We start from the raw sequence: 17,470 nt of genomic DNA on the forward strand, positions 1-17,470 counted from the left end.
CAGCACAGTGTGAGCCCATACTGCAGCAGCGCAGTGTGAGCCCTTCATGGGGCAGCGCAATGTCAGCCCTTCCTGCCGCAGCAGTGTCAGCCCTTCCTGCCACAGCGCAGTGTCGACTCTTCTTGCTGCAGCGCAGTGTTGGCCCTTCCTGCCGCAGTGCAGTGTGAGGCATTTCTGTGGCAGCGCAGTGTTGGCCCTTCATATGGTAGCACAGCGTTGGCCCTTCCTGCCGTAGCACAGTGTCAGCCCTTCCTGCAGCAGTGCAGCGCTGGCCCTTTCTGCGGCAGCGACTCACGTTCTGGTTGGTGTACCAGTACAGGGACGAGTCCTTCAGGATGAACCAGTACTTTTTCCACTTCTGTGTGAAGTATCCTTTGGCGTCTTTCTTTTTCCATAGCCAGCCCTCACAGTCGCCGTGTCCAAGGTCTTTGCAGGAAATTCGCCGCCGGCTGCCACTTGTGAGCGACCCTCCTAAAACAAAGGTGAGATTGTGCTTCATTCTCAGATATTGGACATATCCCCTCCCCCGGCCGATTACCAGTCGTGCGTCCTCGCTCCTCCCAAATTTATTTTAAAGAAATTTTATAAAGTTTTTTTTACCTTTTGATCTTTTTTTGGTTTTGACCCTCAGCGATGCATAATGGAAAGACTGTGGGAGAGAAACAAACGCGTCCGTAATAACATAATGACATGTTACACTTTACTTCGCTATTGCTGATCGTGACATATGTTACATTATGCTCTAGTCACTCCCAGAGCTGCATTCATAATGCTATCACTTTCTCGGTACCAGAGCATTACAGTATAGATTGAAGCTGAGTTGTGCGGTGTCCTGATCTCAGCATTACAAAAAATGACGCACGTTGTAATAAATCTGCCGCATCCATGTAACGACGCCACTTTTTCTAGAGACTTTTTAAAAAAGGCAAAAAGTTTCTAAAAAGTTTCCAAAGTGATGGCATTGTGCAGCCATCTGTACAGATATCGAGTAAAATTAATTAGAGGCAAGCGGCAAACGTTTCAACACAGCTTTGGAAGGGATTGGAGTAAAGCATAAGGTAATTTAGCATCAGTAAAAGATAAGACATGGTATGGTGTCAGAAGTGGAAGAATTGTAAATGCTGCTCTGATTGTGAATGGAGTACAAGACTTGATTTAAAGCGAACCTGTCATCTGTTTTGGACGCTATAAGATACGGCCACTGCCTGTCAGGGCTTATCTACAGCATTTCATAATGGTGTAGATAAGCCCCCAGTCCGACCTACAAGATAAGAAAAATAACTTTTATCATACTCACTCGGGGGGGTCCGGTCCGATGAGTGTTGCAGGTCTGAGTCCAGCGCCTCCCATCTTCTTGCGATGCCGCCCTCCTGTTGCTTCATCGCATCCCGGAATCGCATTCCTGCGCAGGCGTACTTATCAGAGATCAGAGAGGCCCAGCGCCTGTGCACTGCGGTACTTTGGTACTTTGCTCTGCCCTCAACAGGGCAGATAAGTAAACCTGCGCAGGAGCGTGATGCTGGGGAGCAACAAAACAAGCAGGAGGGCGGCGTCGCAAGAAGATGGACTCGGACCTGCGACACCCATCGGACTGGACTGCATCGGACCCCGCCCCCCCCGGGTGAGTAAAATAAAACTTATATTTCTTATCTTTCAGGTCGGACCGGGGGCTTATCTACAGCATTATAGAATGCTGTAGATAAGCCCTGAAAGGCGGTGGCCATATCTTATAGCGGCCAAAACTGCTGACACGTTCCCTTTAATAGCTGACTTGGAAGTGCAGCTTTGGTTGTGGCTGGAGTATAAGACCATATAATAGCAGAACGGTAAACAAAGCTTTGGATGTGACTGGAGTATAAGAAATCATATAACAGCTGAAATATTAGTGCAGCTCTAAGGCCGGAGTCACACTACCGTAGAATACGGACAAGTGCTATGTAAGAAAACATTGCATAGTACTCGGCCCAGTGTTAATCTATGGGGCAGCTCACATCTGCGATTATTTTCTCATGCTGAATCGGCATGCGAGAACAGTCGCAGCATGCTGCAATTGTCATAGACACTCGGCCGAGTCTTGGCTCACTTGCACCCATATAAGTCTATGAGTGCAAGTGACACAGTGCACATCACTCAGATATCATTCAAGTGCGGTGCGATATTCGCCGACGCCGGCAATGGAGGAGATGGAGAAATTCATTTCTCCGCCTCCTCTGCAGCTGTGCTCCGATCCTCTCTGTGCAAGATGCTCGGAGCACAGACACATGACACTCGGCTTCCACTTGTCAAGCCAAGGGTCATTACATTAGCATATCGCATCTGATGTTCTCGCATCGGATGCCATACGCTAGTGTGACTCCAGCCTAAAGGTGACTGCAGTATAAGATTTGATATAACAACAGGATTCTAAATGCAGCTTTGGTTGTGACTGGAGTGTAAGACCATATAATATATCAGGATGGTAAATGAAGGTGACTGAAGTATAAGAAATCATATAACAGCTGAATTATGAGTGCAGCTCTGAAGGTGACTGGGTATAAAGCCGGAGTCACACTAGAGAGAAATACGGACGAGTGCTATGCGAGAAAAATCGCATAGCACTCTGACCAATGTTAATCTATGGGGCAGCTTCCATCATCTGTTTTTTCTCGCCCGTATTATACGTGCGGGTGAAATCGCAGCATGCTGTATTACGCCCGAGACTCGCCAATGCAAGTCTACGGGGGCGAGAAAAAAACGGATTACACACGGGCAGTACGTGTGACTTGTGAGAAATACGCACCGGTGTCCTTTAGAAAAGCCGGCAATTCAATGCGCTATACTGTAAAATCACACTGACAGGTTAAAATAGAATAGATAGAATACATGTATACACATAGTATAGGTATATATATATATATATATATATATATATATATATATATATATATATATATATATATATAAAAACACTGCTCAAAAAAACACTCAAATATCACATCCTAGATCTGAATCACTGAAATATTCTCATTGAATACTTTGTTCTTTACAAAGTTGAATGTGCTAACAACAAGAGCACACAAAAATCATCAATGGAAATCAAATTTCTTAACCAATGGAGGCCTGGATTTGGAGTCCCCCCCAAAATTAATGTGGAAAAACACACTACAGGCTGTTCCAACTTTGTTGTAATGTCCTTAAAACAAGTCAAAATGACGCTCAGTATTGTGTGTGGCCTTCACGTGCCTGTATGACCTCCCTACAATGCCTGGGCATGCTCCTGATGAGGTTGTGGATGGTCTCCTGTGGGATCTCCTCTCAGACCTGGACTAAAGCATCCGCCAAATCCTGGACAGTCTTTGGTGCAATGTAAGGTTGGTGGATGGAGCGAAATATGATGTCCCAGATGTGCTCAATCGGATTCAGGTCTGGGGAACGGACAGACCAGTCCATAGCTTCAAAGCCTTCATCTTGCAGGAACTGCTGACACATACAAGCCACATGAGGTCTGGCATTGTCCTGCATTAGGAGGAACCCAGGGCTAACAGCACCAGCATATGGTCTCACAAGGGGTCTGAGGATCAAATACCTAATGGCAGTCAGGCTACCTCTGGCGAGTACATGGAGGGCTGTGCAGCCCACCAAAAAATGCCACCCCACACCATTACTGACCCACTGCCAAACTGGTCATGCTGAAGGATGTTGCAGGCAGCAGGTCGCTCTCCATGGCGTCTCCAGACTCTGTCACGTCTGTCACATGTGCTCAGTGTGAACCTGCTTTCATCTGTGAAGAGCACAGGGCACCAGTGGTGACTTTGCCAATCTTGGTGTTCTGTGGCAAATGCCAAGCGTCCTGCACTTTGTTGGGCTGTGAGCAGAACCCCCATCTGTGGACGTCGGGCCCTCATACCACCCTCATGGAGTCGGTTTCTAACTGTTTGTGCAGACACATGCACATTTGTGACCTGCTGGATGTCATTTTGCAGGGCTCTGGCAGTGCTCCTCCTGTTCCTCCTTGCACAAAGGCGGAGGTAGTGGTCCTGCTGCTGGGTTGTTGCCCTCCTACAGCCCCCTCCAAGTCTGCTGGTGTACTGGCCTGTCTCCTGGTAGTATATATATATTTATATTTCACAGAGATATAAATAGCAGAATAGGTGAAAATTCAATTGTCGGCAAGTGTAAAATCATTACAGAACCCGACAGGAGACTTGGTTTACATATCTGTTAGATTTATATATGTCCCTCACTAATAATATTATTAGTGTATGTGTGTTAAATTTTGGATCTGTAGGTGTTAAATTAAAGGATTAATTCACGGAAAAAACTGGCTTGGGCTCCCGCGCAATTTTCTCCGCCAGAGAGGGCAAGCCAGTGACTGAGGGCAGAAATTAATAGCCTAGAGAGAGACCATTATTTTTGCCCCCCCCCCCCCGGCTAAAAACATCTGCCCCCAGCCTCTCCAGAAAAGATGCATTATTAATCCACTTGTCTGAACAGTTAAAACACACACATTAATAATAAAGACTTTTAATGAAATAATTGAACAGACATTTTTTCCATATTTATTTAATTTCCAATCCAATCGAAGCCATCGTTCTCTTGTAAAAAATCCAAAATAAAAAAGCAACAATATCCCATACCTATCCACCATACAGTCAAGTCCCACGCTGCAGTCCATCTGAAGGGGTTAAATAGTTTACAACCGGGAGCTGTGCTAATGCGCTGTAAACCACGGAGGAATGAATGAGAAGCTGCCTGCGCAGCCTCCCCGCCTGACCGGAGATGAACTGATTAGCGTGGGAAGGCTTCTGAACATTTTCCCACGCTGTCAGTTCACAGCGGGGTAGGCGGGAAGTCTAATCTTGCCGTACGGATGCCATGCGGATGTCACACGGATGCTTACATGAAATCGCATCCTCGCATTGCACACGGATGACATATGGATCACTGTTCAGGGAATATTTCGGCAATTCTCATCCATGTAAAACGGACTGTATTTTTATACATTGTGTATGACTCCAGCCTAAGACTTGATATAACAGCAGATTTGTGAATGCAGCTTTGAGCTTTGGTTATGACTGCAGTGTAAGGCCTGTTTCACACTTCCGTTTTTTCAAATCCGTCAAAATCCGTTGTTTTCCGTAAAAAAACGGATCCGCCATTTTTTGCAGGATCCGTTTTTTTTGTCCCATAGACTTCCATTACGGTTACCGCGGATCCGTCAAAAAAACGGATCCGTTTTTAAAAAACGGATCCGTTTGCATCAGTTTCCGTCAAAAAAACGGAAACGGATCCGTTTGGCGGACACAAAAACGGAAGTGTGAAACAGGCCTTAGATGTGACGCATCTTGGGACCAGTACAAGATGAGGGGAGCACGGGGGGTTTGAGGGGCACAGTTACTGCGCATTACATGGAGATTACTGTCAGCGACTGACTGATCAGAGGGAGCGGTGAGGAGCGCTGCTCTTGAAGTCTTCAGTATCTTTTGCAGAATCTTGAGTCTCTTCTGAGTCTTGCCGTTTCGGATGCAACTAATTATCCGCCTTCATCTCCAGCGGAGCCTCCGCTCATTACAGCAAACAATGAAGCCGCTGTTAATTACTGATACAGTTTAGTCGTGCAAAGTGGCGCAATTACGAGAGCATTTCTCAAAGTGCTCCTGCGGGTATTGGTCTTGGTCAGCCATCAGGCCCCGGCAGTCAATGGTCATATACTAAGAACAGCTGCTGGGGCTATGACAACACTGCGTGTCACCACATTATCCTTTACTGCTCTCCAGCTGCTGTGAAACTACAACTCCCAGCATGGCCTTGCACCACCTTTTCTTTTCAATGGTCTTTTTATTAAATTTTAAAGTAAGTTATTAACAATCAATTTTAGCGTATAAAAGGTCAGTTTCAAATCATTGTCATTGTACAAATAGACTTTGCTTTTAACCTATTATAACAAGCATATATCTTATTAGCATTCTAAATACAAGAGTAAAGAGTGATAGGGATAAGAAGGGAAGAAGTAAGGGGGGAGTATGGGTAGGGGGCATCATAGGTTAGCATTTTCCTATTAGGCCGGAGTCACACTGGTGAGGAATACGGGAGAGTGAGAGGCGCAAAAAGCACGCATTACACACGGACCAATGATTCTCTATGGGGTCCCTCGCACCAGCCGTATATTTCTCATCCGTATTCTACGGTCCGTGCCAATCGCAGCATGCTGCGATTGTCAGCGTACTACGGCCGTAATACGCCAATGCAAGTCTATGGGTGCGCAAAAAATACGGATTGCACATGGACCACACATGTGACTTGCGAGAAATACGCACCCGGTGTCTTTTACCAAAGCCGGCAATTCAGTGCGCTATATAGTAAACTCACACTGACAGGTTTAATAAAGAAATGAAAGAATAGATATAGACACATTGAATACATATATATATATATGTATATATATATATATATATGTATATATATATATATATATATATATATATATATATATATATATATATATATGCATTCTATGTGTCTATATCTATTCTTTGGTTTCTGTTAGAAACCCTGTCATAGGGCTCCATTATATGTCCATTTTGCAAGCCTGCGAGAAAATCTCGTTATACGGATGCCATACGGATTGCATACGGATGCTTAAATGCGCAAAATACGCGACCACACCTTGATTACGGATGACATACGGAGCACTGTTTAGGGGTCATTCATCCGTATAACACATGTAAAATACTGACCGTATTTTGCGCAGGTTAGTGTGACTCCAGCCTAAGAGTCTTTTTATGTTGTGACAAAGTGGTCGCTCGATCTGAATTGAAGGGAGTCAGATCTCTTTAAAGTTTATTTGTGTATGATGCACTATGGCCTTGCACCATCTGACCATCAGGACATGTCGGGGTTGACCTCCTTGTTCTGTAGTGTGGATCAGATTCTGAAATATTGTGATGCTTTAACACTTCGTCTTCTCTCCTGACAATCTGGACACGTTCTGTACCACAGTCTGTAGATGAGGTTGTCGGGGAGCTGTAGTGTGTGGTTGCTGAGATCTCCTTGTGGCTGTTAAGTGAGTTTAGCGCGCCCCACAGGCCTCAGGATTATCCGGATGTTCGGACATCGGTGTAACACTCCGTGCAGAGTATATTGTTCTTATCAACCCTTTATTCTTGTTTCCCGCTGATATATTATTGCGCTTTTCATTATGTCGCTGCCCGGGGTGGACAGACACAACATTATATCTCCCCTCCATCTATCCGGCGTTATCTGCGCCTTTCCACCTAATCTACAAAATACATTATGGGAACATCAATCTGGCGACCGGCACAAAAACTAATGGAAATAAAGTGATCCCACTGCAGGAGCCGCTCGCTGCGCTAGTCCTAGAATTAAGGTACTGTCACACTTAGCGATGTACCAGCGATCCCGACCAGCGATATGACGCGGTCAGGATCGCTGGTACATCGCTAAGTGGTCGCTAGTGAGCTGCCACACAGGCAGATCTCACCAGCGACATCGCTGCTGACGGGGGTCGCTACTTACCTGTCACACCAGGCGATCCTGTGTCCTCCCGCCCGGCTCCACACGTCGCTCGTCGTCACAGCAGGAAGCGCCGCAGGAAGCTGACGACGAGAAACGGACCAGGACGTTCTCGAGCGATCAGCGATAACCAGCGGGGGAGCGGGTTGTAGCTAAGTATCACACACAGCGATATCACTGCTACGTCACAAGTTATAGCGATATTGCTAGCGATATCGCTTAGTGTGACAGTACCTTTACAGCAGAGATGTGTGGCGCCCCTGAGGCTCAGTCGCCACAGAGGTACTGCACCTTCTCCTAAGGTGTAGTGCCCCACCACCTAGGTAAGTTGGGAGCTCCATTCCACACTCCAATACCTGCACCCACACACAGGGTAGTTCAGCAATGGACCAGATTGCGGCTCCATGCTTAGAGGTTAGCAGAGCACCTTTCGTGGGTCCTTGCTTCGTAGCATGAGATGTGCTGGGAGGTGGGTGGAGTTAGATATAAAAGAGTGGGAAAGTTTAGAATTAGAGATCAGTTCAGTCTGGAGGTCAGTCAGTCAGGAGGGTCTGAGGACGGATCCCTGGAAGAGGGATGGAGGAAGGAGTGCTGCAGCTGCCTCAGTGACCTGAGCCAGCTGGCACGGGAAAGGAACAGAAGGAGAAAAACGTAGAACTGCAACCTAAGCTTCCATAAGAGAGAGAAGGAACAGCGCGGAACGAAGGAGTAGGAGAACAGAGAGGAGTTGTGGGTTGGAAGAGGAACCCTGCCTATAGGTTCTCAGCGCAAGGTCGGGGCCCGGTCCCCGAGATTGTATGGACACTTATGGTTCTGCAGCAGACACCGGTGGAGTAGTTGGCTGTAAATGCATTACTCCCATCCAAGACTTGGGACACAACAGCAACATGGATAGAGAGCCGGGATCAAGGAGGTCCTTGATCAGGCTACAGCTGTCTGTCATACAAGTGGAGTTGTTAGGAATATCTGACAGGAGGAACTTCAGAGTAACCACGGTACTGGAGCTCTTCACACTAACAGGCGCAATAGCGGAGTCGTTCAGGACAGGTACATGTTGGCGGAGTGTTGGAGATTAGAAGCCTGACTTGCCCGGGAGGTTGATTGAGTCTCTGCCCCGGAGGACACGGCATGGAAGCGGGCACCAGTGGTTACCAAGAACTGTGAGTAAAGCGTTGAAACTGCAAGCCCTGGTGTCCTCCCTTCCTTCTTGCGTCTGCCAGCACTGCTACATCCCCTGCGCCGGACACTACACCATCAAAGTGTCCCCACGTCTACACTGCCCTGGGACAACAGCCCTGCCTGTGGAGGGCTATACCACCATTGCTGCATCCCACCATCTGTCCCAGAGGATCTGTCTGCAGCGTCGACTTAACATCTCCCTTGCCGAACACCACAGGTGGCGTCACGAACTATTCCATTACACCATTCCCCATTGACATTGGGCGCCCAGGGCCACGGACCGGGTCACCGCTGCTGTGACACATCCCCCTGACACCGGCCCGGTACCGAGTACCCCACTGCCCTGGGAGGGCGACCCAGATGCGCTAATAACAATAACTTACAACGCGAGGGCCAACACCAAATCATCCACGAGGGGCTGAAAACAAGGGGAACCCGGCATCAGGACTCAATTACACCCACGGCAACTGGCCTGTACATGGTGTGGGAGGTTGTCAGCCCCGCCCCCTGTTGATGACATCACTGATATACCAGGTCCTGACTCTCCGATGTGTGTCCCTTTGAGCCGTGATGGAGATTAGATCTGATCGTTGCCGACTCTTTGCGTCCCCTGAACTTGCCGCTCTGGTTACATAAAACACTTGTGATTTCGTTCTTTTCCTTCCCTTTAGTCGACCTTCCAGCGAGACTGAACTTCTTCTGCATGAGCTGATGTGTGGAGCGGAGTAGCACTTAGTACATTAGTGCCGCCCGCATGCTTCACAATGGAGGCCGAGGACGCGCCAACATAATGAGCCGTTCCCTGCACAGCGTCCGATCACAGCTGGACGCAGAGGTGCGACAGTGAGGCTGAAGGACATGGATGAGCAATCAAGTATCCAATGCTGTGCGAATATGGTCACCGGATCATTGTAATCACTGGATCAGTGTAATCATTGGATCACTGTAATCATCAGATCATTCTAATCTTCAGATCACTGTAATCACCGAATCACTGTAATTGCAGGATCATTGTAATCGCCGGATCATTGTAATCACAGGATCATTGTAATCACAGGGTCACTGTAATCACCAGATCACTGTAATCACCAGATAATTATAATCACGGGATCACTGTAATCGTCTGATCACTGTAATCGCCGGATAACTGTAGTCATGGAATCACTGTAATCACCAGATCATTGTAATCACCGGATCACTGTAATCGCCTGATCATTGTAATCACCGGATCACTGTAATCACCAGATCATTGTAATCGCTGGATCATTATAATCACCAGATCATTGTAATCACCGGACCACTGTAATTGCCAGATCACTGGAATTGCCAGATCATTGGAATCGCCGGATCACTGTAATTGCCGGACCATTGTAATTAGCGGGTCATTATAATCACCCAGGGGCGGACAGACCATTGATGCAACTTGTGCAGCTGCCCAGGGGCCAAAGAGGTCATGGGGCCGCTACCATCTCCAAAGCAAGTGGAATTATGCATTATGATGAGATATTAAACTGCACAGGAGCCCATATACTGCTCTTATACAGGAGCCCATATACTGCTCTTGCACAGGGGCCCATATACTGTTCTTGTACTGGGGCCCATGTACTGCTCTTGCGCAGGGGCCTATATACTGTTCTTGTACAGGGGCCCATATACTGCTCTTGCGCAGGGGCCTATATACTGTTCTTGTACAGGGGCCCATATACTGCTCTTGCACAGGGGCCCATACATGGTTCTTGTACAGGGGCTCATATACTGCCCTTGTACAGGGGCCCATATACTGCCCTTGTACAGGGGCTCATATACTGCTCTTGTACAGGGGTCCATATACTGTTCTTGCACAGGAGCCAATACACTGCTCTTGTACAGGAGCCCAAATACTGTTACTGCACAGGGGACCATCTACTGCTCTTGCACAGGGGCCCATAAATGCTCTTGCACAGGCGTCCATATACTCTTCTTGCACAGGGGCCCTTATCTGAGTCTGCTCCTGACCAGATCATTATAATCACTGAACCATTACAGCACACGTCCTCTATACCTTCCTCATGGATGTGGTTCCTTGTCGCTCTACTGCAGAACTCGTGTACCTTAAATCAAAAGAAAAAAATAAGTAAATAAATCGTCATCCAGAGAAATGACCCCCAGCAATATTTTTTTTTCCTTTTCCTGTCTCCAGTTACATCCAAAGATGCAGTAAATATCCCACTTCTTAGCTGTCACCATTATGCATTATGGGAGTGGAGTTTTGAAAGCAGCTCTGGATGTGACTGGAGTATAGACACAGCGATGACAAAGTTACTAAACTTCATGTATAATTACAGAGTGCAGTGCAAGATAAAACGTTTGATTTCTATTCTCCGCCAGTCTCAGCTGCTGTTCTCTGTTATCTGTCAGTATAAGTTCTTCATTGTGACTGAGTTGATGGATGGAGATGTGTACAGGGCACCGTCTATGGATGAGGAGGTGACAAGGGACCCTCCACATTGTTGTCTTGTCTATGGATGAGGAATGTGACACAGGACCTTCCAAGTGGTCGTCTCATCCGACTCCTCAATGATAAATACATGTATGTCACAAAACTCAAGATAAAAAGCGGATGGCACCGCTGTTACCGTGTGACTTCAAATGATGTGCGGCATGCAGAAGCCCAACAGCTGGGAATCTCGGGTGCCAGACCTGGAAACAGTCAATTCTGGGAATCCATGCAAAGAGAAAAGGTCGCACTCATCGAGATTGAAGTTTCACTGATTTATTGACATATCATGAACATGTCAAGTCGGGGGAGTGACATAAGGAGTGCAAGGTAGGCTGACAGCGGCCGTTTCGCGCTGCTCGAGCGCTTCAACAGGTCAAACAAGACCCGTTGAAGCGCTCGAGCAGCGCGAAACGGCAGTTGTCAGCCTACCTTGCACTCCTTATGTCACTCCCCCGACTTGACATGTTCCTGATATGTCAATAAATCAGTGAAACTTCAATCTCGATGAGTGCGACCTTTTCTCTTTGCATGAAATACATGTATGTATTGAGGAAAAAACAGAGGAATTCTATAAGAATTAGTTTAGATCTGGAGCTCGTCAGGAAAATCCTCCAGGTCACATCCCTGACATCCAGAAACTGCTGAGATCTGTGACTGGTCAGCGCCAAGAACATCATCCTCATAATCACTATCTACATCACAATTATTAATAAAGTAACCACCACCACCATCATCATCTTCAATATCATCATCATCCTCACCACCATCATCATAATTACAATAGTTATCACCATCAATATAATAACCACCATCATCCACATCATCATCCACATCCTCACCACCATCATCATCCACATCCTCACCACCATCATCCTTGTATATTGATGAGAGTAATGACCTGAGTTCTGCTAAAACTTTCCCAGGACATCAAAGATTTAGTGAGAACTTCTGCTTTCTTGTGTCCGTAGTCACCAGCTCTGTCGGCTGAGAGGTTACCATCCGTTCCTTCTCGAACCTTGAAGTTGCTGCTCGGTCATCACTGAGCTTAAAGGGGAATTCCACCCCGCCAAGTGTTAATCCGCTGAGCGACATCGACCTATCATGCCCAAATTCTCTCCTTGTACTCAGACACAACACTGTTCTGCTACATACATCAGAGCTGCAAATCTCCCTCCTGTGCTGATAGTTTGTTACAATGTATCGGTGCAGCAACATATCAGTCCAGGGTTCAGGCTGTGCATTGTATGAACTGGATTCATCTGTGACAAACCCTCAGCTGTGAGATGCATTAGATGACTATGGGTTTTCAGCCTCTCAATATATACAAGTATGTTACAAGTCGCGGACAGCAAGCAGAGATCTTGAATATGGTGATAAATTAAAACATAAATTACATTTCAGAACTTTTTCTATTTATCTCATAGAGACATTCATCCCTGTCCCCGTGTATACCATGTGCTGTCGGACCCCTCCTTTATCCCTCTCCCCCCAGTGTGACCCTCGGTCTGGTTAGGACTTTAATGCCCTATTTCTGCTGGAATGTCAATGTTTCATGAAAATCGGATGAATAATGAATTAGATAAAGTTTACAGAAATGAGAAAACCTCTTGCAGATGGGATCCATAATTGATGCAGAGTGCCGCTGTAACATTGTAATCCACGGTGCCTCCTCCGACTGTCGTATCCTGCCGTATCTGGGCTACTTGTGATCTCCCCAGGGACAGTGAGACAATAAAAGAACGGCCGTCATCATGGGCGCAATGAATATTTCATGGTCAGATCCGCCCCATTTATGTACAATGTAACCGACAGCAGATCTGGACCAGTTTCACTTAAAGGAGAATTCTGCCCGGATCCATCAAACAAAGATCATTCTTTGTATCATGAAAAGTTGTTCAATTTCCCGACAGATTTTCTGTTGTAATTCCTTCTAGTTTTCAAGATCTCTGCTTGCAGTCCCTGAATAGTATCTTTCCTTACATTTACTTTCTGGCAAGTGATGGACACCTGAGAAATGGAACAGAATGAGCCAAGGCCAAGAGTGTCTGTCCTGGGGTAACCCCAAAATAAGAGAAGTGGAGCCCCAGGACCACCTCACACTTACAAGACATACCCCTGTATCTACTGATGGCGGGTTAGATACAATGTACCACATTTAGACAGCGCTCGGCCCTCCAGGATTACATTATTATACAGCTGGATATTGATGCCATTTATTTCACCGCGGATCTGTGCATTAGGTCATTTATTTCCCTTCTGTTCCATCCCCTTCCCCCGCATTCTCGACCGTAATACATTGAATTGACATCCTGCAAGCGGCTGATAAATAATAATAAAGATAAATTACCTATCAGAGTCGCCCCCGATTGTGTCACCCGCTCTCTGTGAAGGAGAAAATGAAAAAACATTTAGTAACGTGATGGGAGGAGAAAAAGAAGCAGAATCATAGATACAAAGTGACAGGCCGAGGGGGGTCTGCAAAGTCAGGAAGTGAAGAACCGAAAGACAGAAACCAACAAAGAAGTCACATGTAACAGAACTATAACTGTCTAACGCCCATCATCCAGTAATATATAGAGGAGGCAAAAAAGTGCATTACATTACTGATCCTGAGTTACATCCTGTATTATACCCCAGAGCTGCACTCACTATTCTGCTGGTGCAGTCACTGTGTACATACATTACATAACTGATCCTGAGTTACATCCTGTATTATACCCCAGAGCTGCACTCACTATTCTGCTGGTGCAGTCACTGTGTACATACATTACATTACTGATCCTGAGTTACATCGTGTATTATACCCCAGAGCTGCACTCACTATTCTGCTGGTGCAGTCACTGTGTACATACATTACTGATCCTGAGTTACATCCTGTATTATACCCCAGAGCTGCACTCACTATTCTGCTGGTGCAGTCACTGTGTACATACATTACATAACTGATCCTGAGTTACATCCTGTATTATACCCCAGAGCTGCACTCACTATTCTGCTGGTGCAGTCATTGTGTACATACATTACATTACTGATCCTGAGTTACATCCTGTATTATACCCCAGAGCTGCACTCACTATTCTGCTGGTGCAGTCACTGTGTACATACATTACATTACTGATCCTGAGTTACATCCTGTATTATACCCCAGAGCTGCACTCACTATTCTGCTGGTGCAGTCACTGTGTACATACATTACATAACTGATCCTGAGTTACATCCTGTATTATACCCCAGAGCTGCACTCACTATTCTGCTGGTGCAGTCACTGTGTACATACATTACATTACTGATCCTGAGTTACATCCTGTGTTATACTCCTGAGCTGCACTCACTATTCTGCTGGTGCAGTCACTGTGTACATGCATTACATTACTGATCCTGTACTGATCCTGAGTTACATCCTGTATTATACTCCAGAGCTGCACTCACTATTCTGCTGGTGTAGTCACTGTGTACATACATTACATTACTGATCCTGAGTTACATCCTGTATTATACTCCAGAAGAGCTGCATTCACTATTCTGCTGGTGCAGTCACTGTGTACATATATTACAATACTGATCCTGAGTTACCTCCTGTATTATACCCCAGAGCTGCACTCACTATTCTGCTGGTGCAGTCACTGTGTACATACATTACATAACTGATCCTGAGTTACATCCTGTATTATACCCCAGAGCTGCACTCACTATTCTGCTGGTGCAGTCACTGTGTACATACATTACATTACTGATCCTGAGTTACATCCTGTGTTATACTCCTGAGCTGCACTCACTATTCTGCTGGTGCAGTCACTGTGTACATGCATTACATTACTGATCCTGTACTGATCCTGAGTTACATCCTGTATTATACTCCAGAGCTGCACTCACTATTCTGCTGGTGTAGTCACTGTGTACATACATTACATTACTGATCCTGAGTTACATCCTGTATTATACTCCAGAAGAGCTGCATTCACTATTCTGCTGGTGCAGTCACTGTGTACATATATTACAATACTGATCCTGAGTTACCTCCTGTATTATACTCCAGAGCTGCATTCACTATTGTGCTGGTGCAGTCACTGTGTACATATATTACATTACTGAGCCTGAGTTACCTCCTGTATTATACTCCAGAGCTGCATTCACTATTCTGCTGGTGCAGTCACTGTGTACATATATTACATTACTGAGCCTGATTTACCTCCTGTATTATACTCCAGAGCTGCACTCGCTATTCTGCTGGTGCAGTCACTGTACATACATTACATTACTGATCCTGAGTTACCTCCTGCATTATACTCCAGAGCTGCACTCACTATTCTGGTGATGCAGTCACTGTACATACATTACTGATCCTGTACTGATCCTGAGTTACATCCTGTATTATACTCCAGAGCTGCACTCACTATTCTGCTGGTGCAGTCACTGTGTACATACATTACATTACTGATCCTGAGTTACATCCTGTATTATACCCCAGAGCTGCACTCACTATTCTGCTGGTGCAGTCACTGTGTACATACATTACATTAATGATCCTGAGTTACATCCTGTATTATACCCCAGAGCTGCACTCACTATTCTGCTGGTGCAGTCACTGTGTACATACTGTACATTACTGATCCTGAGTTACATCCTGTATTATACCCCAGAGCTGCACTCACTATTCTGCTGGTGCAGTCACTGTGTACATACATTACATTACTGATCCTGAGTTACATCCTGAATTATACTCCAGAGCTGCACTCACTATTCTGCTGGTGCAGTCACTGTGTACATACATTACATTACTGATCCTGAGTTACATCCTGTATTATACTCCAGAGCTGCACTCACCATTCTGCTGGTGCAGTCACTGTGTACATACATTACATTACTGATCCTGAGTTACATCCTGTATTATACTAGAGCTGCACTCACTATTCTGGTGCAGTCATTGTGTACATTTATTAAATTACTGATCCTGAGTTTTATCCTGTATTATACTCCAGAGCTGCACTCACTATTCTGCTGGAGCAGTCACTGTGTACATACATTACATTACTGATCCTGAGTTACCTCCTGTATTATACTCCAGAGCTGCACTCACTATTCTGCTGGAGCAGTCACTGTGTACATATATTACGTATAAGCAGAGCTCCTGGGTATAATGTCACTGGTGATCACTATTACCTGTACACTGACAATATATACAGAGCTCCTATGTATAATTCCACTGTGATCCCTGTATTACCTGTACACTATACACTATTTACAGAGCTCCTGTATATAATGTCACATGTTATCACTGTATTACCTATACACGGACATATACAAAGTACAGATCTCCTGTATATAATGGTAATATTAGTATTGTGTTTTTGTATTAATGATCAGTATTGTAGTATTCGGTCACTATGTTGTGGTAATATGTGACCTGGTCATGGTGTGGTGGTATTTGTTCCTTGTATGTGCTATTATTCGGTCACTGTGGTGGAAATATGTGGTCTGGTCCTGGCGTGATGGTATTTCTTCCTTGTATGAGGTATTATTCTTTCACTATGTGGTGGTAATACGTAGTTTGGTCATGGTGTGGTGGTATTTGTTCCTTGTATGTAGTATTATTCTGTCACCATATGGTGGTAATATGTGATCTGGTCATGATGTAGAGGTATTTGTTCCTTGTTTGTGATATTATTGGTCATTTTAAAAATTTAAAAATAAATAAAAATATACCTAAATTGTATTGGCTATTTTAACAAATGTTTAGTAAGTTGGAGTAGAGTAGGGCCCGGCCAAAAGAGTCTATCTTGTCATGGTGGCGGAGTAAAATCTCTTTTGGCCAAAACAAAAGTTGCTGGCTATGTATGTGGTGATAGGAGCTGTAAATGTGTGATTGGTGAGGATGTGGTACAGAAGTGGAGTTTTTCCAAGAGAGTGTGGTGGGACTGTGGACGGTTCGAGGGGTGGAGGCGGGGCTGGGGTTGAGCCTGGGCAGAGTCTCAAGGGGGCCCCGAAAATGTTGCCTGTATGGGGCCCCAAAATTAGTAGTGGCAGCCCTGACTACTCAGGTGATAATCTGAGCTCCACCAGCGGTTTATCTAAATTCCTGTCCTTAGTAATATTCTGCCTTCTTCGCACTCTGACTTTTCTCCATGTCCAGTATAGTCTCTCTCTGATGGACTGCTGCAGCCATACATTACACGGTGACACAGGGTTGTGATTCATCACCAGCATTATATTATCATCAAAGGTGAAATTTCCAACATTTGGAATGAAGTTAACGTCTCAAAACAATATTTTAATGGTTAGTGGACAATCCCTTTAAGAAGG

General features: G+C 45.5%; 1 protein-coding gene across 4 annotated transcripts in view; it reads right to left on the reverse strand.

Annotated features, from left to right (window-relative positions):
• Window positions 1-17,470, reverse strand: part of LOC141101075 (connector enhancer of kinase suppressor of ras 2-like) — a 527,280-nt gene that overhangs the window by 40,593 nt on the left and 469,217 nt on the right. For all 4 annotated transcript variants that reach the window (XM_073589902.1, XM_073589901.1, XM_073589904.1 and 1 more), the window contains 4 exons: window positions 13,518-13,552; window positions 10,733-10,781; window positions 601-649; window positions 296-471 (listed from right to left, as the gene is read on the reverse strand). In XM_073589902.1, the coding sequence (XP_073446003.1) occupies window positions 296-471; window positions 601-649; window positions 10,733-10,781; window positions 13,518-13,552 (309 nt within the window). The remainder of the gene's footprint in view (window positions 1-295; window positions 472-600; window positions 650-10,732; window positions 10,782-13,517; window positions 13,553-17,470) is intronic.

Source organism: Dendrobates tinctorius, unplaced genomic scaffold (assembly GCF_039654945.1).
Source record: "Dendrobates tinctorius isolate UK_male_01 unplaced genomic scaffold, ASM3965494v1 ptg000114l, whole genome shotgun sequence".
Lineage (NCBI taxonomy): Eukaryota > Metazoa > Chordata > Amphibia > Anura > Dendrobatidae > Dendrobates > Dendrobates tinctorius.